This window comes from Agelaius tricolor, unplaced genomic scaffold, assembly GCF_023055355.1.
Source record: "Agelaius tricolor isolate 1412-34295 unplaced genomic scaffold, bAgeTri1.0.p SCAF_1, whole genome shotgun sequence".
In the NCBI taxonomy this organism is placed as follows: Eukaryota; Metazoa; Chordata; class Aves; order Passeriformes; family Icteridae; genus Agelaius; species Agelaius tricolor.
Genome location: NW_027269261.1, coordinates 60,825,768 through 60,853,742, shown reverse-complemented (window position 1 = coordinate 60,853,742; position 27,975 = coordinate 60,825,768). Strand labels below are relative to the sequence as shown.

Genomic DNA, 27,975 nt, shown 5'->3' with positions numbered 1-27,975 from the left:
ATAAAGGAAATAAAATGGTGAGGTGAAAAGGCACTACTCAGACAAAACCCACAGCAAATTTAGGGTGCTAACAAGGCAGGCAGCCACAGCCAGGTTCAATTGTACAAGAACAACCAAGCACCTTCTGCTGTGCTTCCTCCTCTTCGTATTCCACCTGTGTGAGCGCGTGACAAATTATCAAGAAAAGGAAGTGTTAACACTGGCTTACAGACTAACACAGAGGCTTCATCTCTTTGTAAATGCTGCAAAGCGTGCTGGATTTTACAGACCTTTACTTTTTCGGCCCCAGATGTTGAAATTAAGCGACTTGGGTCTTCTTGCACCTACATTGTTGTAGAATGGCTGAAGTAATTTTTGGCATAAGTGGCATGAAAAATGGAAGTTTCACACTGTGTCCCTTTCTTGCTGCACTTTTTATTGTTTCCCAGGTGAAAATTTAAGAATGAGTAACAAACAAAAATGATATGCATAATTTCTATGATAAGTGACTTAAATTCTCTAACAAACTGATGGGAAAATGGAATCTAATCCAGGAGTTCTTTTGGAAAAAGAGTTAAGGGTTCAAGTCAAACACTTAAACACTGTATTTACGAACTGTCTTAAATTTTAGGAATGTTGTTGTCTTGGGATGAATTATTTGCACACACACACACACCCCTTGTTAAGTGAATATATTTATTCTTAAACTGCAATTCATTCTGTGAGCAATTTTCTGTAGCTAACCTTCATATCTTATCTCCAAGTATTCTGAATGCCTTAAGGAACAGCATTCTTTAAAAGGTGAACCACTTCCCAGTTTTTTTCCACAAGTACAAATATCAACTGGTAATCTTGGGAAAAGATGCATTTACAAGTCAACACTGTGCAAATCTATACATTTGAAGATGGATTTACTGCTCATACTGTTGCATTTTGGATTCTGTGTGAATGATATGGTACGTATAACATTTTTATTAATTTCTGACTTATCTGGGGTTCTGTTTTCTGTAACTACGCTAAAAATTATTGATTGGATTAGGCTATGGAAAATGGAGAAAATCCTAAAGTCGCATTTTTCATTATTTTATACTTAGACTGGTATTATAATGGCATTGTGTCATATTTAGCAAGTCTTTAATATGTACATTGATTTAGCAAACTTTGTTAAATTCAACATTAAACAGATCTGCCTCTATTTTGATTCTATAATAATTGGTTTAGTATTTTCTTTGAGGATCAAAATAGAAGACCTTTTTCTAGTGGCATTGCTGTAACAGGTGCAGCAGACATAAGGAAAGGAGGCAGTTTGTCAGCCACTCCAGATGATCAGAGCAACATACTGGTGTGACTGAGGCTTCTGTACACTTTAGCAGTGTATTCCAAAGAATGCTCAGATTTCAGTGGCATAGTCTAACATAACCTGCAATCCCAGCTAATGAAAGAAATCAGTCTCAACTGCTGCTAGAGATTAATCAAAGCATGTAAAAAAAGAAAAGTGCCTTGGACAGACTCAGCTTTGCACACACCCTTGTAGAGCCGAAACATCTGAAATCAAAACACTGATTTTAAAGTATTCACAGTTTTCTGAATTCAGCTTTTAGGAATTTCATTTTTCAGATCTAAACAGAACTTCAGAGATGTGCATTCCAGTCAATGCATGCAGGAGACAGGCATTTTAAAACCAATTGACAGTGCAAACAGAACTTGCAAATAGTACCAAATTACATCTCTGTTGTTACACCGAGCACTTTCAGTATTCAGTTTTATGTGCTCATTAACATTTTGAACTACAATGCAAGTCCAGCTGCAGCTCAGTATCTGTGAAATTCAATGAGATTATGCATGCTGTAGGAAATTAGGCAGAAAAACCATGAGCTATCTATTGAGTAAAAATCCTACAATGGCAATTTTTCACAAAAGAGAAATGCTAAAAAGATACAGATATACACAAGTGCATTTGTGTATTTATATATGTATGTACAGGCATGTACACAGACACACCTCTAAACTAGGAAGTGTGCAAAACTGAGCAAGCCTCTTGAGAACAAGCATAAATGCAATGTGCAAGTGTCAACATTTAAGCAGCAAAATTACACACCTCCTCTTCCTCTGCTTTGTCATTCAGGTCATTGCCATTAGAGCTACTAAAGGAAGTCACCTTAGGCTCCAGGTAGCAGAGGGACAGAGCGAGAGGAAGGGAAAATGTGAGTGAAAAAGGAATAGACTGGAAAGCAGACAGAAGCAGGACAAAGACAAGGAGAAAAGAAGGTATGAAGGAGGGAGAGGTAATAGGAATATAGTGCTGAAGGCCAGGTGGGAGGAAAGAAATGCAAACATCAGGAAGGCTAGGAAAAGTAATATAGCCATCCTCATCAAGCAGCGAACGGACACTAAAAGAAAGGCATCTGAAGAAGCTGAATGAGACGCACAGCTCAGTGCTTTTGTAGTCATTGGCATGGATTCTTCCCTCAACAGCTGGGGAGCCTCGACTAGCTAGGGGTCTCACAGATTCAAAGGTATTAATTGGTGAAGCTGTTCTGGTTTTATAATGATCTGATGTTTGTTCCATGGAATTGCACTCTGAAATGTCTGGAATGGTAAGGAGGGGCTCTTCAAAGGGATCCTCCTCTGAAATATCTGAAAGCATGTCGATCTCAGGGACAGGTGACAAGTTTGTGAGATGGGATGACACAGAATGGATGGGCAGTGGTGATGGGTGTACGTGAGTGAGCTGAAGAAAAAAATTCTGTGCGCAGTGGAAAATGAAAGCACAACAAAAATGCAAGTTTGAAGGCACATGAAGAGGGGAAAAAAGAGAAATTATTAGTTAGTGAAAACTTATACACAGAAGAAGGGATAGCTTTACTAATGCAATAGAAATAAAAATAAAAATCCCACTGTGTTTTACAAGCATCCAACTTGTTTACTTCTGTGGATTATGAAAGGAACCCATTACAAATGTTTTGTTCTGAGGCTGTAAAGAACTGTGCACTTTTGAACTGTAATAGTCACTTAAAACAGATGGAAGCAGACAGACATTCAGAGCTTTGGCAGAAAGGTCAGAGGACAGTGCAGTACATGAAAGACAAGCTGGCACTTGGGTTTGTAACAGTTTTCTCTAAGATTTAAAGAGAACCAGAAAGGAAAAGAAGCATCTGCACTAGGGGAAAGAGGAAAAGCTGTTCACAGAATAAGCATGTGTAACAAAACTGTACTGAACAGCTTCCTGGAACAAAGTCCTGAAATACTGCCTTCCCCTCCACCGCTGTTCTGGTTAAAATATTGAAAGATACACCATTCTGAACACAAGGGGGAATCACCAATTTTAACAAGCTCAAAGGCAAAACATAGTAATTCATTTTACCATTTTTCTCCCATAAAGAAACTGCATGTGCCTTTTTTCTCATCTATTTCAAAATTATTTCAACTTGCCAGCAAACAAAAAAAAAAAATGCAGCTATGGTATTTGTTCTCTTCCTACACTTGAATGCAGTGGGAACATATGAACTGCACAGACAAACTCAGCAGTTTCACCAAGAATAAAATGGCTAGCTAACTTGCAAAAATGTTTGAGGAAAAAATTACTCTTTAAATATTAAACTAAGTTGTGGAGAGTTGCTGAAAAAGAAATGATCTCCAAGAGAGAAAGAGCAGCAGATTTTACCGGGCCCTTTGGGAGGAAACTTTTACATCAAATCATACAAAATATAAATTAAATTTTTTGACCTATTCCCCCAGTAGCTCAAACAAACAAGACAAAGCAAACATTTGCAACAGAAACAGATCACAGTACTCAACTTTTCACAGAAATCTATACCTCGGCATAAAAGTTTTTAAAGGATTAAATAATTCAGCAATGGCTACTAAAACAAAATTGTTACCTATGGTAATTAAATTCAATCATAATATACCAAACTTTGTAGAGTGTACACAACCATGGTATATTAACATTTTTATTCAAGTCTAAACAAACTAAGAGAGTGAATAAAACATGATTTACCCTTTGAAACATTTTTTTCGAGAACTCATGCAAGCTTATTGAACATTTAAATTAGATTTACAGCAATAAAAGATACTCTAGGTCAATGCCATTTAGAAGTTTGTATTCTCTTTTGCTTACATACACTTACATTAAGTTAAACACACAGAAAGCACTTGACAATTTTCCTTCAATATTTTAATATAGTGTTCTGTATGATACTCAGAACTGATAGACACTAAATAACCTTACATGGATGCACACATTCACATGAATAAATAATTTTGGTGTGAAAGTCAGACATACCTTTCCATCCTGAGTCAATTCTAATTGTGGAGTTTTGAGTGGACTTTCATCTTCTTCTCTGCCACCATCTTTTAACTTGGCCTGACCAGCAGCTTCAAGATCAATGATTTTATCTCCAGCAGCCTGCCCTCCAGTAGCAGAGAAGTCTCTTAGAAGACTTTGGTCTGAAATACCCATGGGAGCTATTATAGAACAAAATAATTTTGGCTAATTTGGATAAGCTGAAACATTTTGGTTTTAAATCTTCTTAGGAAAAGCACTTTATGATTATATCATCAATGACCAATACAGGCTAGTATTGTTACATTGTGAGCGATACAGTATTTTTCAGCTTCTTGGCTTTACAAAAATCTGTGGTTCCCATTGCACTGATATGAACAGCAGTGCAGCCTGTCATAAAACTTGCACTTATTATGTATGGAAAAGACCCTCACTGTATCAGACAAGTATTTATCAACTTCTTGATTAGTCTTGGAAGGTAAATTGAAGGTATTGTTCTTTTGGGTGTACGAATCACCATTAAAAAAGAGAGAGAAATATGAAAAGAGTATGTTGTGGAAATTCACTATTTGAGAGGACTGCTTTAATGCAATCTAGAAATAACTATGCATATAATTGTCACAGTATTTTTCATTGGAACTTAGCAAAACTGCACCAACAGCTCAGTGAAAGTAAGAACTTTCCTCCCTATATGCTTGCAGAATTGGAAGGGGGAAGTACTAAGCATGTATACTTGAACGTAGTCAAAGCACAAGAGAGTGAAAGGCCTTAAATTATCTTCCTCTTATTTGACTCAGCATAGCATGGCTGGCTCTCTTTTTAAATCATGATGACTGTCTTAATCAAAATAGTAGTAATCAAAAAGAGAATTCATTAAATGAAGGAGTTTTAATAAATACAACTTGGATAAAAACTTAATTCATTTAGTAATGTTCTGTAATATCTCCATATGCCTTGGATTTACAAAGCCTGGGTGCAGAAAGTTGAGAGGGAGACGTGTTTCTTGGAGTACATTTGAGGAATACCCTCTTTTCAAAAGTCTAAGCTTCACACCAGAGACTCCCTTAAGATGCTAAGCCAAGCCCAGCTAATGGGCAATGTGGCATTTGGGATGTAAGGCTTTTGGGGAGCCTCTATAAGTTCTGCAACCTAATCTTCTGATCCCTTCATGGATGGCAAATAGAGCATTTCTTGGGTATACATTACTCAGGTTCCACAAGTAAGTTTTGCTAAGTCAGACTAACTTAGGTTGGAAGTAACATCCAGAGGTCAGCTAGTCCAAACCCCTGCTCAGAGAAGGTCAAACTCGTTCAGCCTTTTCTGTTTAGAGATGCTCAGGCTAACCCAGATCTCAAAAGATGCCACAGACCAAACAGTTTTATAAAGAGCTTGTAGTGTGTGCCTAGGCCTTCAAGAAGGCATGAGTAGTGTATACATACCCAATATAGTGAGCTCCATATATCCACAGCAGTGCCATACCATTCAGGCAGTGACTGAACTTAAAGTTTAGGTCACCCTAATACTGACAACTACCTAAAGTAGCTTTAGAAATTGAAATTCATAAATCTGTCAAGTGACTTTCCATAACGTTAACATTTCCAAACGTCGGTCAGGTCAGAGTGACAACACATAATGCAATCACAACACTGAAAAAACGACTCAAATCCCATACCTCCATCAAGGCTCCTGGAAACACGTTTGCTGGAAGTGCGTTCGAAGTACGGAGCTGGTCTGTCTATGAGGTTGCTGGCCTGCCGGGTCTGCGCCTGCGTACGGCCGCTGTAGCGGAACTTGGAACCCAAGGTCAGAAACTTCGCTTTTGGAGGCTGTTCTGGTGATAGAAGTCTGAAAGGGAAATACGAGGAAAGTCAGTTTAAAAGGCTTTATTTTAAGTATTTAATGAGGTAATTTGAAGCTACTTATTGTACTTCAGCTTCCATTCACAGTGTGTAATTTGTGCTCTCCAAGAAAGGATTCTACTGTAAGCTCTTCAAAGACCTTTCAAACAATGCATGTTATTTATTGTTTGCAGTTGGAGTGACGCTGATAACCATCACATTTTTCCACAGTATGACTAAGACTCTGGGACTCCTATCTTTTGGTGTTATCTTGGTTAAATTTCAATTTTTTGTAGAAAGCTGAAGCCATTATAGGTCATGTAGAATACCTCTCAGATCTCTCCTTAGAATGCTATTTATAGTAAAAACTATACATTCCACTTCTACTGCCTTTCCTATATTCTGAGGTACCAATACAGCAGCTCTTCCACAAAGTTAGGGAATGGTATCTCAAAGCTCTATAAAAGGGAGTATCAAGTGAAAAAGATTGAGAAGACTGGAGAGTTGTTACCCAACAGCAACAAGTTTGTTTACATTCAGACTCTAGTTTCTTTACAGTGTCATTAGTAAAATTATATAGGTTGATGTTTGCTGGATATAAGGAGTGGGGCGAAGAAGCATATTGTGAAAGGGTGAGAAAGAGGGTTACATATACTGTTAATGCTGGGTATGTGTGTTTGTACAGTAAGTGCTGGAGCCCTTGTCAGAAAGCCCAGAATGGGCTACCCAGGGAGCTAGTGGAGTCACTGTCCCTGGAGGTGTTTAAAAAAAAGACTGGATGTGGCACTTAGTGCCATGGTTTAGCTGATAAGATGATGTTAGATCATCGGTTGGACTTGATGATCTCCAAAGTCTTTTCCAACCTGGTGGATTCTGTGATTCTGTACCACCATCACATGAGTTTGAAGACAGGTCCTTTCTACATCCTTGAATTTCCTTCAGTATGAGGACTTCAAGTTTACAACCATCTAACCCTATTGCTTGTACTTTGTTTTTGAAATCTGACCATCAGCTGCAACACTGAGGGTCCACTGCCATCCTTGCTGAGAAGGCAAACAGTCATCACTGCAAGAACTCTTTCCAGTCCCCCCTTCTCTGGAAAGACCTTTGAAGTTTTTTTCCTGGATCAATGTAATGCTGTAAATACATGCTCACCCATCATGGCCTACTCTCTGTATAAAACTATTGCAGATTATTGCAGACAAAGCTTCTTGATTTGAGAATTTGCAAAGAATGAGCAGCTTACTGAACATCAACTTCATTCAAACAGAACCAGCAATTCACATGCCACTTGTACTGAGAGTGGCACAGATGGGCAAGTAAGAGGTCAAACTTGCTGACTCTGTTCTCCTCTTCTGAGCATTTGCACAGAAGTATCTGTGTCAGTGGAATCTGATCCAGTATATGTTAAGGCAGTATCCGGTACTGGGTTCTGAAGACTACAACAATCATTCTAAATCTGTTTCAGCAAAACTGAAGAATTTTCAGATACCTAGCAAACAGAACAGTGAGATGACCATGCCTGACAACAGGGCCCCACCAAAGACAGCCCCTTTTCTCAGCTGGACAAAAGAGAGAGATAAATGTAACAAGCAGCTTATGGGTGAGATAAGGACAGGGAGACATCATTCACCAATTGCCCTCATGAGCAAAACAGACTAGACTTGGGAATAAATTAATTTCTTATCAACCAAATCAGAGTAGGAAATGAGAAGTAAACCTAAATCTTAAAAACACCTTTCCCCCTTTTCGCTAAGAGGGGATGTTTACTGGGCACTAGCCAGAAGCATAGAGCTCTTAGACATGCATGCATGTCTAAGCTCTTAGACATGCATGCATGTCTAAGATGCACATGCATGCACCTAAATCTTAATTTGTTCCAACATTTATAAAGAAAACAATTCAAGTCTAGTTCTTCTCCCCATTATTTCCAAGAGGGAGTGCATTATGTACTAAGAGTAGGAAGGCTAAAAAGGTTTTTCCAAGGTTCCTTCAGTTCTTGATTTTCCATTCTTGGCAAGGTTGCAGCACTAACAGCTGTTTTTATCTTGCACCCTGCTGAGATAAACTTTTAATCTCTTAATGTGGAAAAAACAAGAGAACTAATTATGTCCTGATTAAGGGCATTTGAAGGGATTTTTGTATTACAGGTTTAATTACATAAATAACTGAAAACTGTGCTTTTACCACTTTAAGACATTCTGAGGAAAAAAATTATGAAAATGTCAAATAAGACATCATAAAGCAGAAATAAAAGCACATTTCTGCAGACACTGGTTAAGATCCAGAGCTGCCAGCTAAGCTTACTTCAAAATTTTTATGTAGATATATGGTTTGACTGCATTTTTTTATGGAGATTGCTGCTCTTTGAAAATGCTACTGGAATCCTCTAAGTTTGAGCTGATAACAAGTGAATACAATGCCCTTTGGTAGTCATTTTCAATACGGTTCATTACAATTTTTAAAAATAACTTCATATACTAGTGAATTTTCTATACATTATAAGAAAACAGATCTTAATGTGATTATTTGAGATAAACTGAAACATTACATAAGACAACACAAGGAATCTTACCATGTTATATAGGGCATGCTAAGAGATTTGGGAGCTATAAATATGCATCTAAACTGTATACAATTTACTGCAGCATCATACACAAGCTTTACACATGCTCTGGATGAGCTAAAGTCTCTTGGACTGTAGCAATTGCTTTCTGCTTTTTATCTTTGAAGGGAGATAGAGCTGGCTTTATTTTACTGTTTTTAAATCAGGATGAGAGGTTCTGAGGATTTTCTCCCTGATGACATCAGTGGAGTATATAGATTTACAGAACGGTTCAAGTATTTGTTACATAATTCTTGTTATAATGTCATTCCTGGTTAGGAAAAGCCACTTCTGATTGGAATAAAATCCAATTATTTTTATTATGTCAGTATTTCTTTAGTAAGGTTATTTCATAGCTATTAATGCTTCTGAAAGCTTTCAGACTTGCAAATGGTAGCTGTCAGTTTAGGATTTTTGACTTTCAGAAGATTTGCTTTTTCCTTATTCAGATCTATTTTATTACTATAAAACTAGGAAATACATCTTACCAACAAAACAAATCACTGCAGGAGTTATTTGAAAAGTATTAATAAACTTTTCACTGTGGATAGAACTGCATGCTATTTGTGGTAATAGACATCACCAGCCATAGCAGTCTTCAAATTTTCAATAAGGATTGAATGCTGGACTGTGTTAATAAATGAATTCTATCAACATGAAAAAAAAAAATCTCTGATCAAGATTTAAAAAATAAGTGCTTCTGAATTAAGCATTTGGACTGATTTATGCTGAGATTTGGCAATTTCAGCATAAGTTCTACCTTTGCATTCAAGAACATGCTACAATCAATGAAAATCTGAATACTGAAAACCATCCAATGAGATAGTTCCAGTAATCATCTGCTTAGGCTTCCTGGCCCCCAAGTTCTCTGAAGTTCTGTCTAGCAATTAGCAACAGGACTGCATCTACTTTAAAACACAACCATTTTTTTTAAAAAACAAACAGGCTGCTGAAGGAGAAAGCTCACCATTACACACCCTAGGTACTGTGCTTTGAAGAAAAAACTCAGATTCAATGCCTATCCAGTTCATAGGAGATTCAGCCTAAATCTGTGACTCCTAGGCTCCAGGGGACATATGTACACACTCATGGAATGTGTGTTATAAAAATCAAACAATGTCAAAATCCTTTTCAGTGAAGGAAGTAGACAGAGGAACAACTCTTGGCCTCTTGTTAAGGCGCTCATTTACAAATAGATCATAGTTTCAATGACCAATTCAGAATTCTGTGTTCCTCAGTTGCTGGAGAAAAAATGCATAGGATGTTATGGATTATTACATAAACAAATAGTCTGTTTAAAGTGATTTTGTTTTTTGAAGAATGACTGTGAACTCAACCTAGTTCATAAATAAGGAAAAGTTCATCTAGAAGCATTTACACTCAGCAGAATGTTGAAATTAATTGAATGAAGATTACTGTCAAGCCCTAAGAGCTTCTGTGATGATGTATAAGGCTTTTTAGATGGTCATTCTGAAAAGTCAGTCTCTTGGGAAATTTTAACACAAATCACAGAATGTATCAGATTGGAAGGGACCACTGTGGGTCATCTGGTCCAGCCTCCCTGCTCAAGCAGGGTGATTCCAGAGCGCACGGCACAGGACTGAGGCCAGACAGTTCTTGCATACCTCCAGTGCTCCATGACTACTTGTTTAGTTCCATCCTCTTAGCACTCTGAAAGTTTTGATAAAGCAGTTAATTGTACTTGAGACTTTAGGAATTGGTAATTTGGGGTCAATTATTGTCAGGGTATCTTCTATCCAAAAGGTGATACTGCAAGGGGCAAAGAAGAGGGAAATCTTTACTTTTCTCCACCCTTTAAAAGAAAGATATAAGTGTACCTTGCAAAGTGGGGGAAGGAGAGAATTATCACTTACCTGAAGAAAGTATGGTGCTCCACACAAACCTTCCATAACCTTTTAGCAGCCCGATGGTTTGGCAGTTTGAACCCAATAGTGCTCTCAAACTGTTCCAGCTGGAAAGAATCCACAAATAAATTAATCCATTTCCTTAAGCTGGCTATTAATTAAGAGGTAGAGTTCAGATAGTTCCATTACTGTATCAAGCTGTAATACTCCTGCCATAAGACTTCACAAGATTTTTTAAAAAAAATTTTAAAAATATCAGAATTTCCAGCCTTTTAAAAGAATTATACTTAAATAAAATAGATCTTCTTCTTGGTTTGCCTTTACTAATCAAGACAGGTGTTTAATACAATCATTAGAATCTGAAGAGGAAAAAACACTCATAAGTTCTATTTGAATATATCATAAGATTATAAGGACAGCTGTGGAAAAAATGAGGATATTTTCTTGTTGCTGGACAGAAATGAACTCACAAAAGAAACAAGACTGAAAGGTGCTACTTACTTCTGCTGGCCTGACTTTGATGTAGAAATTACTTCGCTTGTAGGAAATCTTCAGAATTTTTGGCCAAGCAAAGCGGTTGATCCGGAGTCTGTCTTTGTAAATCAGCAGGCCATTAGCACACACACCCAGCATGATATCCACACCTTCAGAATCCTACCAGGTATGAGACAATTTCATAAAAATCACTTCAATAACACTCCAAACAAGTAATTATTGCTGACATACCTTGAGGGAATATTGTAACTGGGACATGTTTCATATTCAAACCTGACTCTGACAATGAGATTCTAAAACTAGAAATAGCCAAGTACATTAATTTTACAGGAAAGACTTTGGACTCTAAGTAATGGTTTTGGCATTCATATGCTACAGTTCTGGGAAATTCTTCAATATTCTGGTAATAGGGACTAAGTTAACAACTTAAAAGCAGGAAAGGTATAGCCAGTGTGTGCGCTAGCAATAATTTCAATAAATATTAAAAGAAGAAAAATGAAACCAGGCCTGTCCCACTTAAAGCAGTCAGTGGAAGTCTGAACAAGCTGGTGATCAAGATGATCTTTTACAGTAACGTATTATTCCAGCAAAGATAGAGGAGGTAATGAACAGGTTTCTGAGCATTCTCTTTCACTGACAGCATTTGATGCAAGTTTTACAGGCCACAAAACAAATCACTTACTGATACACTACACCATACAGCAGAATCTCATGTCCTCTCCAACAACTGACCAACTACATCAAATGCCAACACAGTCATCATAGAGCTGCTTCACTGGCAGAACTAACAAAACAAAATTTAACCATGTTTCTCCAGTACTTAAAATTCTTGCTTTTCTTTTTTAAATGCAAGACTGATATGCTTACAATACCTTAAATTTCCTAATGATTTGAGATTCTGGATTTATGAGAGGGAGTGGAAGGAGGTTATTCATTTGTCTTCTGAGGTTTTAACAAAAAAAAAAAATTCCCACTTGAAATGAAAATGTGATTTGACCTACCCCTGGAAGTGGAAAAAGCACCAAAATCCTCCCCCATGACCTCCCACCATATTATTTTTAACTCTTAAGGTACTATGAAAATAATTACATTTTCTTTTAGGCTTTACTATATTGGCCCTACATCTCCTTGGCATAGAAAATATGACATTCTAAATGTCTTTATTTGCTCTTAGGAGTAAAATGTTGTTTCCAAGCTGCACATATCTATGCACTAAATAAACTTATATATAAATTCTACTGATGTTAGAGTTGTAAATTGAGTAATTATTATAACCAAAAGATAAAGGCCTACAGGCAATAATTAAGCATATAACTTTAAAAAAATAATCTATATATATAGTATTTTCTTTAATACTTAGAATGTCTATCCTAAAACAAAACCAAACAAACCCAATCCCCAATACCTTGGCATGATGTAAATCCACTCCATACATGGAAAGTCTCTTAGCATTTTCTAGGAACTGGGAATCCGCCTGTGCTGGAGTCAAGCCCCTAAAACCATTGAACAAGCTGTGAGTTTACTGGCAAAAACCTGAGTGTCAAAAGTGAGTGGAATCCTGGAATTCAGACTGATAGAAACACCTCAGTTTATAAGGCATCAAGAGGATTTTTGCTCTACAGGAAAAGTGTTCTTTCATAGCATATTATTTTACTTGAGTACAGATTTCCACCTTCACTCATTCAAACAGATGTATACTGCTCAAATGAATTCATATAAAAATACTTTCCAAAAGTTCTCTACCAAGACCTTAGTGCAACTACTATTTTCAAACTCAACTTTCTAAATACACCAAAGAGTTTTTAGTTACATAAGAAACTATTTCCAAAGTAACAATAAGTTTACCTCAGCAGATTTACACATACTCTTAGGAAAATTGACATAAATGTGACAAAGCATGATGACTTCTTTTAAACCCACTGTACCTGACATACCTGTGTGTTTTGTGTAGCTCAGCCACTTTCTCTTCCATTTCTTGAGTCTGATTGGGTGCAAACTGGAATTCACTGATATAATCACTGCTGTGCTCCCCTGGGTCATGATCACCCAGCTCAGCCTGCAGGGTATATGAACCAAGGAGGGCGTGAGTCACAAAAGAACATGGCAGTCGGCCAGATACAATATCCTGGCGAAGCTGTAGGCACAAGAAATACCTGCAAGACAAAGGAGAAAAAAACAACCCAAGAGAAAGAAGAACAAAGAAAGGGTTACCTATGGCAGATAATGAGAAATATGGCAGAATTCATCAAGATGCATGTAAGGTGTGTTTTAAAGTAGATGAATGCAGTAATAATGACCTTATATTATTTGAGTAGTATTACCACACAGAAAATTTCACCTGATTTTTAAGGGTCAATATTACTTTCATAAAAAATGTGAAAAGCAGGAAAAATTCTGATTTCCAATATAAATTAATAAAAAGCTACCTAGTTTTAAACAAAAGTTGACTTAGGAACTTGTTTAGTTCACATTGTAGCCTGTAGATATCTATGGTTTAAAAATATAAGCTATGCATTTCTTTGACATTTCCCTTTGGCTTTGAAACTCCAACTTTTATATCCCTTGCAGTTCACAAGCTAATCGTGTCATGAAATACAGAAATCTAGTTTAGTACTGAAACCATAATTACCTTTCTTAAACCAAGTAGTATTACAATTCAGTATTTCAGGTACTGTATACAGCATTCCACCAAATTTAACAAGTTAAACATCAGCAGACATGCCCACCTTAGCAGAGATTTTTTTTAATGTATGTTTAAAAAACTAGTGAAACTTAGATTGAAGATATAACCAGAAAATGTTTTTATGAGTTGAACACGCAATAGAAAAACCAACCAACCCATTGAAAATTTTCAAAGAAAACACACACAAATTCTTGTAAATACACTCTGTACTCAACGTCTTTTAGGATGCTACAAATCCCTATCTGTAGCAATATTTTAGCTGCACACTTGCATGGCTATCTTATTTCATGCAGAAGGGTGATCCAATGCAACATGTAGCAGTAACATATATCCTGCCTCAGCAGAGTCAGCTAACTCCAAACCAAAGTATTTAGGTTTCCTGTAGCTTGTGAGAAAAATGAATTAGTTCCCTGCATTCTATCCCCAGTTATCAGCCTTGCAATGCTACTTTTAGGTGCTTAGTATCCACCACATTCCAAGTATTTTCTATCTAAGATGTTTGGAAGATAATTATTTTCAGGTTTTATTATGTTTTACGGCTTTATATAAAGCACATGTGTAAATCTGCATTTTCATCCACTAGTATTACTGAAGTATCTTGGATCCTTTGAGCTTTGCTCAAGACCCCTGTGCCCTCATTTGTTTCATAATAAAGCAGCAGTCTGACAATAAACCACCAGCTTCTTTCACGTACTATCACTCACATCTTACCTGCTGCACAAATCATATCCCCACCTAAAAATTCCTCTTGCTCAGGTTTTTTCCGGAAGTTTTCATTTCACCTTTTCAACCTTGTTCCAAAAAGCAGTTGATGTATGTAAGAATATCTATAGTGTACAGTAGCCAGAAACTGAAGAAGAAATTCTCTGTGGCTTTTAAATTAGACTAACAGTAATTTAAAGTTTAAAATTAGGGCCTGTGCATACCTAGTGATGTCTTCAGTCAACTGTGAAGGATCAGGGGGATAAAACTTCACATTAAAGGTGAATATCCAAGGTAGACCTAAAGATGGGAAACATCTGATTGTTAATCTCAATTAAGTTCAAGTAAGCAAAGAAAAAACTTTATTGAAAAATGTTAGAAAGTAGAATAAATCCTAATTGCTGAAATCATGAAGGAAGATTTTTTCTGTTTTTTACTGTACATTATTAAGAAGCATAGATTATTTTCATTAGCAGGGAGAGACCCACAGATGTAATGAAAGATTAGCATGTTAAAAATTGTTTTAAAATAATGTTTTACAGTAAGTTATACAAATATCAGAAGACATTTTTAATTTGAAAAAGACCATAATATATTAACAATTCTAGGATATTATGTGTTCAAAGGCACTTGCATTGAATTTGTGTTTATTTCCAACTCCTCCAAGACCAACAGTCTCCTTCTGTTTAAACTTGGTTTGAGAGACTGTACAGTAACTGTGAACATGATATCAAAATGAGCTCTGTGTTGTTGTATATAACAAAGATAATAAATTATTCATTGAGAATGTGTGGAAGACAGAAATATTAGCCATTCCTACTTTAAAATTTGTTTCTGGTAAACACCACATTAAACAATTACAATAACAGTGATATTTAAATTTTCATATGCTAGAATTGTTAATAACATATGCATTTTTTTTAAGCAAAAGCATGCCTAAAACTAGATTAATAATTTGAAAAAGCATAAGATGTTGCTTTTAGTCATAGCTCTGTTTTTAAATAAATTTTTAAGATTTGGAAGCTAAGTCACACATCAATAAATAAAATACATTTTCAGAATGTTAGTATTTTGGACAATAAATTATTTTAGAAATCTGTATTACACAGATAAATCATGCTTTGAAAAATGTGTCTTTCTACAGCAACAAAAAAAGACCAAAATGCCACTGTCAACACAATGCTAGAAAAAAGTGCTGATATTATTTAAGGCCACTTTCTTAAAAAAAACAAAACTGTTCTGCAACTCCATATATATTAAAGGTAAAGAGGTGTGTCAGAATTTCTCATGTCTTCCAACATGTAAAAAATTATTTTGGTTTTTCACACGTGGCTATTCACTGAAGCACTTCAATTTTTGTTTAAGTGTGAACCTCATTCTATACCTGGCTGCTAAGCCACTATTTCTCTTTGAGAGCTCTGGGTTTTAGTGTATCTTAACATTCCCAGTTATCAAGATTTTGTACAATTTTGTGTACAAAATAAGGCAGGACCCTTAAATGAGGTCTCATTTATCATTGCATTGCCTACTGCAATGCAGTGCAAATTAAGACAAAAATACCTTGGAAAAAGAAGTCTAACAATAATGAATACATACAGCATAACAAACACAGTTAAAGATGGAACAGATTAACCTACTTCCATCATCTCACAGGGAGTCAGCATAATTTAATGGAAGGATGCTGATATTGGGTAAACCAAAGTGATGAGTATGAGCAATAGGGCCAAAATGTCTATACAAAAAGCATTCAAGGAGAGCTGTCATGTTAACAGAGCTGTGGAGAAATGGATGAAGGATGTGTCCTTCCACACCAGTACTAAACCTTCAAGTTTTTCCTGGTCTAAAATTGCAGTTACACTAGTCACATATGAATTCCTGTTTAACTGTTGCTCTTTCTGGTCAGCATTTCTACAGCTAACTTTCAGAAAGCACTGCAGACTGGAGACTTAGGTATGGTTTGAAGAAAAAAAAAAAAAAACTGAAAAAACTATATTCTCTATAAAAAAGTGCATAAATCCTCTGAGTGTGTAGGCTTTCTAAAAAAATCATATCTCTACTTACACTGATTAAATTGCTAATTTATTGAAGAAATATTGAGGTTGATTTTGTACTAAATATTTTCTAGACAGCTGGTGAGAATGTATTTTACCTGATTGCTGAAAGTACATATATCCCCTAAATAAAGAGTAGCAAGTTTATTACAATGTTCACAGCCTATATTTCTACTTCAGACTAAAGCAGAATTTTTATAGCTGCACAAATGAGGCATATAATCATAGTTGCCCTCATATAATAATGCACATTATTGCTGGCTCTTCATAGAGTTGGTAGCCAAGACAAAAATATCAACCCCAGAGCTGATTTAAAATTGTATTTAGCATTCTGTCCCTGATAAGGCTCTCTGTTTTGATTTTCAGTAGTAAGGGCTACAGAAATGTCAAAAATTTTTCTAGCCAGCTTGTTACATCAAAAAATGCTTCTGTGGCAACTTTAGACCCATTCTTAGAGTAAAGAATGCAATATAACCAACCAGCTAGCAGCATACAATTACCATGATTCATCCTATTTCAACTGGGAAAAATCAGTGAGGGTTTTTTTCCCAGTAAAGGCTTTTTCTGGCTTTTACTCATGATCTCTTGTATGTCAGCTTTTGCAAGAAAACCCTTCCCTTGGCACACGTACTTAGTTCTCTTGAACAATAACAATCTACACTCTACTGTAATCAGCTTAGATGAAAATTAGCTACAACTCTTAGAGATATATAGCTAAATACATATAAAATAGACTGATACAAAATAAAGTGAACCTGCATGAAGTGACCTGCATAAAGAGATATTTTGATGCCTGAGCATACCCATACATTTTTTTAGCATTAAAATCAAACAGCCAGCGTTGTGCACCTAAAATGCAAATGCTCTTTCCTAATTAATTAAAACTTCTCTTAATTCCCCAGCCTATTCTGTTCTCAGAACATCTGAACTCTCTCCATTTCTTACAAGATATAGAACACAGAATATGTGATATGGAAGTATTTTTTGCAGTAAAAATACTAACCATACTGTAGGCTAGAAAAACATTTAACTGACATAATATTACCTTTGGGTTAAACAGATAAATTCTCAAATTGAATTTTGTATAAAGGTGACCCAACTCATCCTCTGTGTAATCTGAGATTTGACCATTTCAAGGTCATTTGCTATTGCTTGTACCATCACAGTATTCTACCTGTGATTCTCAGTTTTGCAAAAGCCTGAATCCACTTAAGATGTACCAATTTTCAAAAAGATAGTGACAGAAATGTAATTACCTACCTGTCCCTGAAAGAAGTAATTAGAGGTTTTAACACATGCCAGTGGATAGCCAAGTACATGAGTTAAAAAAAGTCAAGAATTCATTTTCCTGAAGAGATCAGGCTGGCTGAAAGCAAACAAGATTTTTGTCACCTTTGTAGCCCTGAGAACAGAGACAGTAATTTGTGGATCATGTTCATTAGCTGAAGTAACATCAGTAATTGCTGAGATCCAACATAACTGCCCAGCCAAAGGCCAACCTGTACAAGTAAGAAATGTCACAGAGGGGCTGAGGACTGTGACACAGGAAGAGACAGCCTGCAGAACATGACTTGGGGAAGACTACAGGATTCTTATTTCATCTTTCCCAGTCACAGGTGGTACATACATGCCCAATGTGCAGAGTTTTGGTCTTGCTCACATTTAAGAGAGATAGAGATTGTTGAAAATATTATGTTGCAAACTAATGTGTTGAACTACATTTCTGAAAGTGTCACCTTTATGTGTTCAGATCAATGTATTTATCCAACTACACTTATCCAGCATGCCAGTGCTTCAGTTTGTGCCATATGAGAGAAAAAAATCGCCAAATATTCTGAGTTGGAAGGGACCCATGAAGATCAGCAATCCTGGCTCTTAAGTGAATGGCCCATAGAGGAGACTGAACCCACAACCTTGGCTTTTTCTGCTTTTTAGCACCAAGCTCTATCCAACTGAGCTAATCTCAGGTTCAAGAGTTTCGTAATTTCCAAATTTCAAATGCACTAATAGGTTTTACAGGTATCTTAAATTTATTGAGTATTTTTGTACACAGGATTTCCATTCTTGATTAAAGAGAAATATATTTAGAATTAAGCCTGAAAAAAGTCTCATTACTTGATACTTAAATAGCTGGAGGATTAAATGTGCCTGCAGTAAGATTCCAATATCTGGAAATTTTATAGACTAATGCTGAGGAACACAACTAACACTATACTAATTACTTGCACATAGGTGTAAGCAAGCATCATTTTAAAATCCTTACAATTATGTTGTTCTTACTTTGCTTTTTTTTTAAATTATGCCTATCAACTCTGAAATATTATAGACCAGAGGAAAAAAACCATCCCATCATGATTCCTCATTCAATAACATTCAATGGACTTCCCCTCCAGTATAAAATGTAGGTCTTCATACTGTATGGAAAATCAAACCCCCTTAACATATATTTCTGTAGTGCATACAATACAGTATTTGACAAAGAAGAACTTTGTCTAGTGCATCCAAAAATTTTTCAGGTCAGTTCTTACACTTCAAACTTGTAGGCTAGATAGCATGCAAAGTGCTACAGAATACAAAAAGATATCAACATTTGTATCAGCAAAGTTGATACAAAAAGTAGCAACATCCTCCATCTTTTGTTGTTTATTAAAACCAAACCAAACAGCCTTTAGCCTGCATATTTGGACAACTAATAGATTTTCACTGAAGACCTGCAGAAGTTCAAATACCAGTAACTTTTCCTTAATTAAAGGTGTGGGTGCTACTTGCACATTAGTACATTCACAATTTTAATAGGTCTAGTTTGCTTACACAAGAGCATGTTGGATCAAAAAAACAGCTTCCAAGGATGCTTCTATAACTTTCATTTCTATAATGAGAATATAAACATCTTCCTATTAAGGGATTTCATCAATGGGCAAAGATGTGAAGAAAAAGGAATTAATACCACTATGACTTCTGGAAAAACTAACTATTGCCCTTAAATTTGGAGTTAATAGCAGTAAAGAAATCATCTGTTTGTCATTATAAATAACACATTGCTGTTCTTAATTACAAGTACAGTCAGTTTCTTAGCTTAAATTCTTGTGTTGTAAGTCTAGGCTTGCAAATATTATCATCAGCCTCTTCTCCCCACTTTCCTATCAGGTACTACCAAAAGGTTTCCATTAAAAAAAAACAACAAAAACCCTAGTTTGGCCACAAATGAGTAAGGCAATGACAATACATTCAGTAAGGGCAGGGGCTATGTAGCATATTTTAGTGGCCACTAATTTTGTGATATGTAGGCTCAGGCAGAGTATCACCTAGTTTTACTCTCCATACTTACTCCATATTTTCTCCCCAGCTAGTGAAGAGCTTTGACAGAGCTTTATGCAAACATAGTAAAATAAATTACTCATCATGTACTGAGTATAGGAAATAGAAAGGCATTTCAAGCAGATTCAGTCTGAAAAGTATTGTAGTGAGACATTCCAAGATTATGCTCTCTATGCCATCTCCATTCTGAAAATGATGGACATTATTAAAAAAGTCAATGGTGGACTGATCAGTATTGAAGAATATTCATTTTCTATAAAACATATTAATTCTCTTTTTGTAAATTCATATTCTTCTGGTGATTCTTTAAAGTAAGGAAGTTCTATGACAACAATCACGACCATCTTTGCATGATGGCATTCTCCATCCAATAACCAACTATCAGCACGAAGTTGAAAAACATCTATGGTTTCAGGATGCAAAAATATCAACTATTACTCACACAACAAGAGAAATTTTTGGGGCAATACTATATTTGATTAATTTCCAATATAACATTATGATTAATCATTATAATATAGAGATATAATAATAATAACAAATTATAGTATAATCATTAACTTCTACAGCATAATTCTGAGTCGCTCCCTCTCCTCTACTTGGACACAGGATGGAAATAGAAGATTTGTTTCCTGTTTAAGATGAATACATCACTATCAGATAGAAATTATTTTAAAGCTGTAAGCAATCAACATCCAGGCTACTAAATTAATGAAGAATATTTCTGTGAGGAAAAAAAGGGAGCATAACATCTGAATACAGAAGTACTTACTTCGAATTTGTCTCTTAATTTCCTTTGAAGAATCTAGCCAGTTCTGAAAAATAAAAATGAACAAGCAAACCACAGCCAGCATTTAAAATCCTCAATACCAAAAATACTTTGATATAATCTGTACAACATAATCATTAGCTTTTACATTTCAGTTACTAGTGATGTGTGCAAAGAGACTGTTTTGTGATAGATCATCCAAAAATTAACTTTTGGAAGTGAGACTAAGGAATCTGTAACATATATTCATTGGTAACTCAGACAATCCTGTTTACTGTTTTTACCCATACATGTTAATAAAACAGGTTAAGAGACTAGGAACATAAAACTTTTCACTACAATTACTGAGACTTTCCTTCACTGAGTTTGAACCTTTACTTCCCATGGCCACACACACACACACACAAGCACATTCATGGAAGAAACATGCATACTGACAGCAGATTTTGCAATGTTTCAAAGACAGACATGAAATGCAGGGAAGAGTTAGATACTGCCTTGTGAGGCCAAGGAAAATATCTGCTTTTTCACAGGCCACTGCAGGTACTTGCAGTTTTAAAGTCTGAGGGAATACCTCGGTGCCAGCACAAATGTTGCCAAAGGCTTATTTCTACCAATGTTTCTCACCTAACTCAGCAAAGCAGAGCATCCTGGGTATAATGTGACCCACCTTTTTCAGTCTATAGCAAACAAATTCCAGATGCAACACTCTTTCCCAATACCACATCCCCCAGTCTCCATTAGCGGCTTTTGCACCCAAAGTCCATCTTCTCTCAAGAAGACATAAAAATGCTAGTTTAGTTTTGCAGATCTGTGTGAATGAGGAGGATGTGGAACTTTGTTTCTGCAGTTGTGCAAATCCTTAACATAGATTACCCCTGCTGACAGAGAATGTGCCTCCTATGAATATGGACCAGCACACCAAGTTGTCTGTTGTAAATGAGCTTGGTCCAAGTAGATTTCATCAGCAGTGCACCATGTGCATATTAGATGAATACTATTTACAAATGAAAATCAAATCCCCATCTTTGTAATTTATTACAATTGTAATGTTTAGAAAAAGACAATAATTTCACATTTATTGCTTTGTCTGGGATATCTACATTTCCATAGATATGATATTTTTTTCCAGAGAAGGCAGAGTCCATAACATTTTTACAAAGGAAGAGTTAGAAAGCACTTCTACAAAATCATGGATACCATTTATAATGCTTAAGTCAGTCTTCTTGTTATAAGAACATAGACATGGAAAGGCTCTGGAAGACAATCTAAGTCTTCAAATAATTTATAAACTGAGATGCACTTCAGCTACAGCTATCATCCTAGGTTTTCAGTTTTGGCAAGGAATCCATTCTGAAATTACCCACAGCCATATTCTTGCAACTACAATAACTAGAAGTATCTTAAATCCTTACATTTTAGACACAGCATCAACTAAATAAATAGAGAATATAGCATGGAATAACTGCAACAGAAAAATAGGATTTCTGAGTACATAATACTTTCAGTGCTTCATCTTTTATCACTACAAAGCAGGAGAAAAGAACATACAATACAGACTATGCTGCAAGATGATAAGAATAATCCCTCCTTTACACAAGTTATAAAGTTCATTTTCTGATATTTCCAAGCCTGAAATAAGCTTATTGGAAGCACATGTAGCTACCACCTTTCATTACTGCTCTGTCAAATAAAATCAGATGCTTATATTCCATTTATAGGCACAATTACAGGGGTGGGGGTTTTTTGCATCTGTGCCTTTTGTCATGGATAAAAACAAACACCACAAAAGAATCTACCCTAAATTAGAGCTCTTAATGAAGAATAGACAGGTCTGTCTTTCAAAACAAAAGACAAAGTGTACACACACTACTTTGCTCCAGTAGGCAGAAATCTATTTGTTTAATTTGTGAATGGTAAGGTTATAGATGAGACAAAGTAATGCATTGTCAAAGAACAAAATGTTCTCTACCAGTACAAAAGTATTTTGTACAAATCCAGAAAAGCAGCATTTCCAGCTGGCACCCAAAACATAAGAGCAGAAGCTTTCTAACACTTCTGCAGACCAATTACAGTGTGAATGGAGCATTCATGAACTTCTGAGGGTGCAATGCCATGAAATCTCTAAATAAACTTCAGCCTAATAAATTTAACATTTGCAAAAAATGAAAGAAATCATTAATTACCAATTTGGCCTAAATAGTTTTGAAATGTGTATTAAAGCTAACAAAAATTATTCTGATTGGAAGCCATAACCTCTCTCCCAGCTGCACAGAACACCCATGGAGAAGAGTTAATGGGACTGCTCCTCCAATGGTACCCCGATGGGGCATTGGGGAGCAGCTCTAATTCAACAGAGTGCCTGGCATTCAGTTGCCACGCGTCACAGCTGCCGCTGCATTCAACAGCTGGCTCATAAATGGGTGGCTCTGATAAGTGCACAAGAATGGGAAAAACACATCATTCAGCATTTAGTACTGACTGGCCTGGAGGTCAGGGATTTGTGGCATTTTTATCTAAAAAGGCAACAGTCATAACAGAAAAATAAAAAGATTTGGTACCAAATTAAAAAGTAACTCAATACAGAGGAGAACTAAAAAGAGCGCCCTAAACCCAGAAAAAGTTCTGAGAAAGTAGGAGATGTGAAACATAAATTTGCTAGGAAAGAGGTTTTTTATAAGTTTCTCCAAATAACTAGGAATGTATTTGTATGAAGAAGACAAAATCCAGCAACTCCGGTTTAGTCTTCATAACAAAAAGAATCAGATTTCTCCAGAAGTTTTTAAATAAAAGCCTGCTGCTGTCCATAACTCAGTGAGAAGTAATCTATTCTACTTCTGAATAAGGACCCCATTATCAGATATTTCTCAATTTATGTAAATCCTTATTAATTTATGTAAATAGTTATGAGTGTTGCTACAGTACCACCTTCATAGTCAATGGATAAGGAATTCAAGGACTCATTCACACTGAAAGAGACCTCTGGACATAACTGGTTCAAATGTGATTCAAGAGCCAGTTTTGAATTAGGTTAGGTTGCCCAGGTCCATATCCAGTCAAGTTTTTAGTATCTCCAAGGAAAAAGACATATGAAAAAACAGATGGGGTCTTTTAAAGGGTGGCCCTCAGTTTCTCTATTCCAATGACTGAAGAATACCAAGAAAGTCTTAGTCTAACTAGAAGAAAAAAAAAAAAGGAGAAAAAAAAAAAAAAGACACAACCCAATACCAATTCAGACTTTTTTGCTCAACTTTCAAAAAACCTGAAGCTCTGTATTTTATCTCCTGGGATCTACTCGGTGGGCTATTTTCTGGTACAAGTCAAGGATCCCAGGTCTAGTATTAGACCTTTTCTCTCTTGCCAGAGATCAGACTGCTGTTTTACATTATTTTGTTGTGTATATACAGTACAGTTTTTCAATAATGAGAAGCACAAATAAAGCAACAAGTGAAACTAACAGGTAAGATTGTGATATTAGTTAGAAGATCAACAGAGATGTTCTTCATTATTACACCAAAGAAGTTCTTACATCTGGAAATGGTTTAGAAATCAAGAACAAAAATTAAATATCTAAGTAATACTATAACAAGCTCATTTTGTATATGGGGATTTTTAATATAGAGGAATTAAGTATTTTGCTCAATACTTCACAGAAAGCTTTGCACCAAAGCAACTAACTCTAGAAAAAAACTTTATCAGAATGAAAGTTGCTAGAAATTCAGATCTATTCAGATCAGGAAATTACACTTATTTTTTTTAAAAATACTGTAAAGAGGAAGATGAAAGAAAAAAAGCAGTAACTTTTAGATGCAGTATGATGCAATGATGCTTTTACTGCAAATACAGATTAATAAGAAATAAAATTTTTCCAGCTTCATGTTGTAATTATTCATCTGATTTTTTCTGAAGAAAAAGATGACAACACATAAATCTTTAGTTCATGGAGGAAGCAACAGGCAGCCCAGCCCAAACCTGTAATGTTAAGATGTTAAAAAGATAACTTGGGTTTTGGTAATTAATGGAGCACTCACCACTGACTGATTTAAGATTTTCCTCAGCTGAGCAATCTAGATATGCTCAACCATCCAACAAAAAAGCAAGTGCAAAAGAAGATGGAAGTTACCAAATGGTATTTAAGAAATCCTTCCAAATGCAGTCATCTCAAATGCCATTCATTTGTAAAATGAGCATCCAATACCAGTGATGGACCACCTTCAGCCTCTTTACAAAGGCCAAAAATTTTCTTTAAAACTTAAAATTAATAATAAAGGAACTCAAAGGTCTAGTCATAACAGACTTATGGGCTAGATTCCTTTCATGTTCACAAAGCATTCTTACACATCTATGAAAAAAGGCAGCAAAATTTACTCAAGTGTTTGAAATAGTAAACATTTAATAGAATATACCTCACTGAACTATTGAAGTGAGTGGCAGTGATAAACAACAAACAAAACCCTCATACAGGCTTACCTTCTGCTCTGAATTCTCATAAAACAACAGCCCAAAATAGTCCTTTTCCAGTAAATTGAGGTGTTCACATACTTTATCAAACAGCACTTGTCCTTTTGCTCTTTTCTGAGAGGTGGGAGGGTAGGAAAAGAAGGAAAAAAAAAAAAGGAAGAATAAGAAAAAAAAAAGAAAATTAAGATAAGTAAATCAATAAGGTCCTTAATTACAGGTACTGTTATTTGATTATATTATTCAGGACAATTTAAAATACACATAAAGTGGATTATAAAATGATAAGCTTTTTTACAAAGACTGTTCACCATACTTCAAAGCTATACATATCCTTGACAAAAAAACAGAGAAATTTTAATGCTTTTTTCAAAACCTGAAACAACAACAATGTAAGTACACAAGGAAAATTCAATACCTGAAAAATTTAAATATTTTGCACTATTAAGTGTAACTAAATAGTCATGGTTTTTCTGGATCTTCATTTTTTAAATAGCAGAAGGCTTCTTTATCTGAGCCAACTTTTTCTGTATTATCTTCTAAAAATTAATATAGTTTCTACAATGTTAACATTAGCATTTTTTATCATTTTGGTATACATCTCAGTGACTTATGAATCCCATTATTTGAATGCACTGAAAAATAAAGTGTGTTATTTTCAAAAGACAAAAAGAACAAGCAGACCACTAAGAGCTGATGCTCAGACCAGTAGAAGCAGCATGCAAGCAGAAGCTGAACATAATGCAACATGTCTAGTTGTCTATATACTGCAGTGGTTTGTTTCAAGGGGCAGAAAATAAGATGCCTGCTTTCTATCCATGTATTTCTGGAATTTCAGTACCCAAAAAATTAATTAGATAAATAATAAGAAATCTTCAAGAAGTTTATTTTTCCTAAAAATATTATTTTTGGAAGTCAGTAACAAAGGAAAAAAACCTGAAGGTTTTATTTGAGGTTAGCTTACGTATTATAGTCTGTTGCTTTATAAATATAGTAACTGAAGACTGATAATCATTTTACCATTTTCTTAAAAAGCATTTTAAAATGGCCACTTTCAAGCTTACTTGGGGAGCTCAGTATTACTAGAGCTTAAGCAAACGGCAGTCACTCCTGAAGTTTGATATGTTCTTCTTGTGACCTTTCCAGCAGCCTTCCAGTCATCTAAAGGGGGCTTAAGAGAGAAGGGAAGGAAAGGGCACGTAGTGACAGGACAGGGGGTAATGGCTTTAAGGAGAGTAGGTGCAGATTAGGTATTAGGAAGAAATCCTTTGCTGTGAGGGTGGTGAGGCACTGGAACAGGTTGCTCAGTAGAGCTGTGGATGTCCCATCCCTGGAAATGTTCAAGGCCAGGTTGAATGGGGCTCTGAGCAACCTGGTCAGGTGGAAGGTGTCCCGGCCTAAGCAGGGGGTTTAAAAACTAGAAGTTCTTTAAGGTACCTCCCAACCCAAACCATTCTATCATTCAGTGATTCTTGTACCTGAAACTGGGAATGTAAACATTCTGTAAGTCTGTAGTGCCAGTAATGAAAACAGGTCCAGGCTCTACTTCTGTGAGCCAGGTTTTAAGGAAAATCTTAGTCTCCTGCTGACAGGAGACAAAGATTTAGAGCAGATGGCTCACACCACATGCTCAGGGGTGAGGAGATGAGAAGTTCTTTCCACAGTTAAAATCTGACCATGACTGGCATGCAGCCTCCAGTTTGAACCAACTCCTTCATGACAGCTCTGCTGTTTGTGGCATTTATCATAAAGCCACAACATGGCCTTTTCAAAGGTCTGCCAGCTTATAGGAATTTTTGCATTTGCTTATCCTACAGATTTCAGTAGATGCCACACAGCACTGCCATTCCACAGAAACGCCATCGGCAGCCCCTGTGTAGGCCTGGGTGACACTGTGGCCATTGTCCCCGCAGACAGTGGTGGAGCACTCCAGGGGCCCCATTCCGGCACTCCCGCAGCTCGGCAAAGGCCAAGAGCGGAGGGAGAGGGGAGAAAAGAAGGTATGCACTGAGCAAAGAGTGAAGGCATTGTTGATTTTTTTCCCCAAGAATCCAGAGCTTTATTCAAAATCCAATTGTCCAGCAGCTACTCTACTCAGGAAGATCATAAAGCTTTCACAGAAGCAAAATTATAAAACGACCACATTTAGTAGCCCAAGTAGGAAGGCTAAATCAAGAAAGTAGAAGTCATGAGTGACTTCTGAAATGGGTACCAGGGAATTTTAAGTCTGTTTGGTACTTTCAAAAAATCTTAATCCTCAGGAAAGATGACTACTTCCTCTAGGCATCTGAAGTAACCACTTAATTTTCTTGACAGCTTCACCTTCAGTTTAGTAAGAAAAATCACCAATATAGAAAAGTGGTAAATTGAAAGCAGAAAAAATATAAGCAAGAGAGAGTTCAAAGAATCTTAGATGCATGTAATAGATACAACTTTTTATCCAAAGTTGATGTGCAGGTCAGTGATCATATCTTGCAAATGCAAGTTTCAGTTATACAAATTTCAGTAAAGGAAATCTATAGATTAATGCAAAATAATGTACCCCATCAAAGCAAGACCACATCTAGAATCAGATGCTTTTTTATAAAGTTTATAAAAACTCACAGTTAATAACAAGTCTTTGACATTTAGAAACACAAGGCAGGCAAATGTACAGGAAATATATTGCAAGTATAACTGTAAAATATTGCATAGCTTCTTATTAGGAAGTCATAATAAACAAAGAACTTGGATACACTAAGCAGTGTCCATTGTATCTTTAAACATCTTTTTGTCAATTCATGGTTCTTCCACATAAGGAAAAACACTACCATGTCACAAAGCCCAAGTGTATGAGTCTACATTCTAGACAGCAGCAAAATGAAAAGACATACCAACAGCAACTAGTATTTATAGAGCTCTGTTATGGATTAAAAAGCATAAGAAGC

At 36.0% G+C, this 27,975-nt stretch overlaps 1 protein-coding gene across 25 annotated transcripts in view; it reads right to left on the bottom strand.

Annotated features, from left to right (window-relative positions):
• The window catches only part of EPB41L2 (erythrocyte membrane protein band 4.1 like 2), a 109,311-nt gene that overhangs the window by 21,780 nt on the left and 59,556 nt on the right, over positions 1-27,975 (bottom strand). For 9 of the 25 annotated variants that reach the window (XM_071436629.1, XM_071436711.1, XM_071436675.1 and 6 more), the window contains exons 5-14: positions 25,061-25,165; positions 20,594-20,636; positions 14,677-14,752; positions 13,002-13,220; positions 12,473-12,560; positions 11,074-11,226; positions 10,582-10,679; positions 5,937-6,109; positions 4,265-4,446; positions 2,078-2,725 (exon numbers count right to left, since the gene is read on the bottom strand). In XM_071436629.1, the coding sequence (XP_071292730.1) occupies positions 2,078-2,725; positions 4,265-4,446; positions 5,937-6,109; positions 10,582-10,679; positions 11,074-11,226; positions 12,473-12,560; positions 13,002-13,220; positions 14,677-14,752; positions 20,594-20,636; positions 25,061-25,165 (1,785 nt within the window). Of the gene's footprint in view, positions 1-121; positions 155-2,077; positions 2,726-4,264; positions 4,447-5,936; positions 6,110-10,581; positions 10,680-11,073; positions 11,227-12,472; positions 12,561-13,001; positions 13,221-14,676; positions 14,753-20,593; positions 20,637-25,060; positions 25,166-27,975 lie in introns of all 25 variants that reach the window. The other 16 variants (XM_071436737.1, XM_071436751.1, XM_071436769.1 and 13 more) reach the window with 5 other exon arrangements.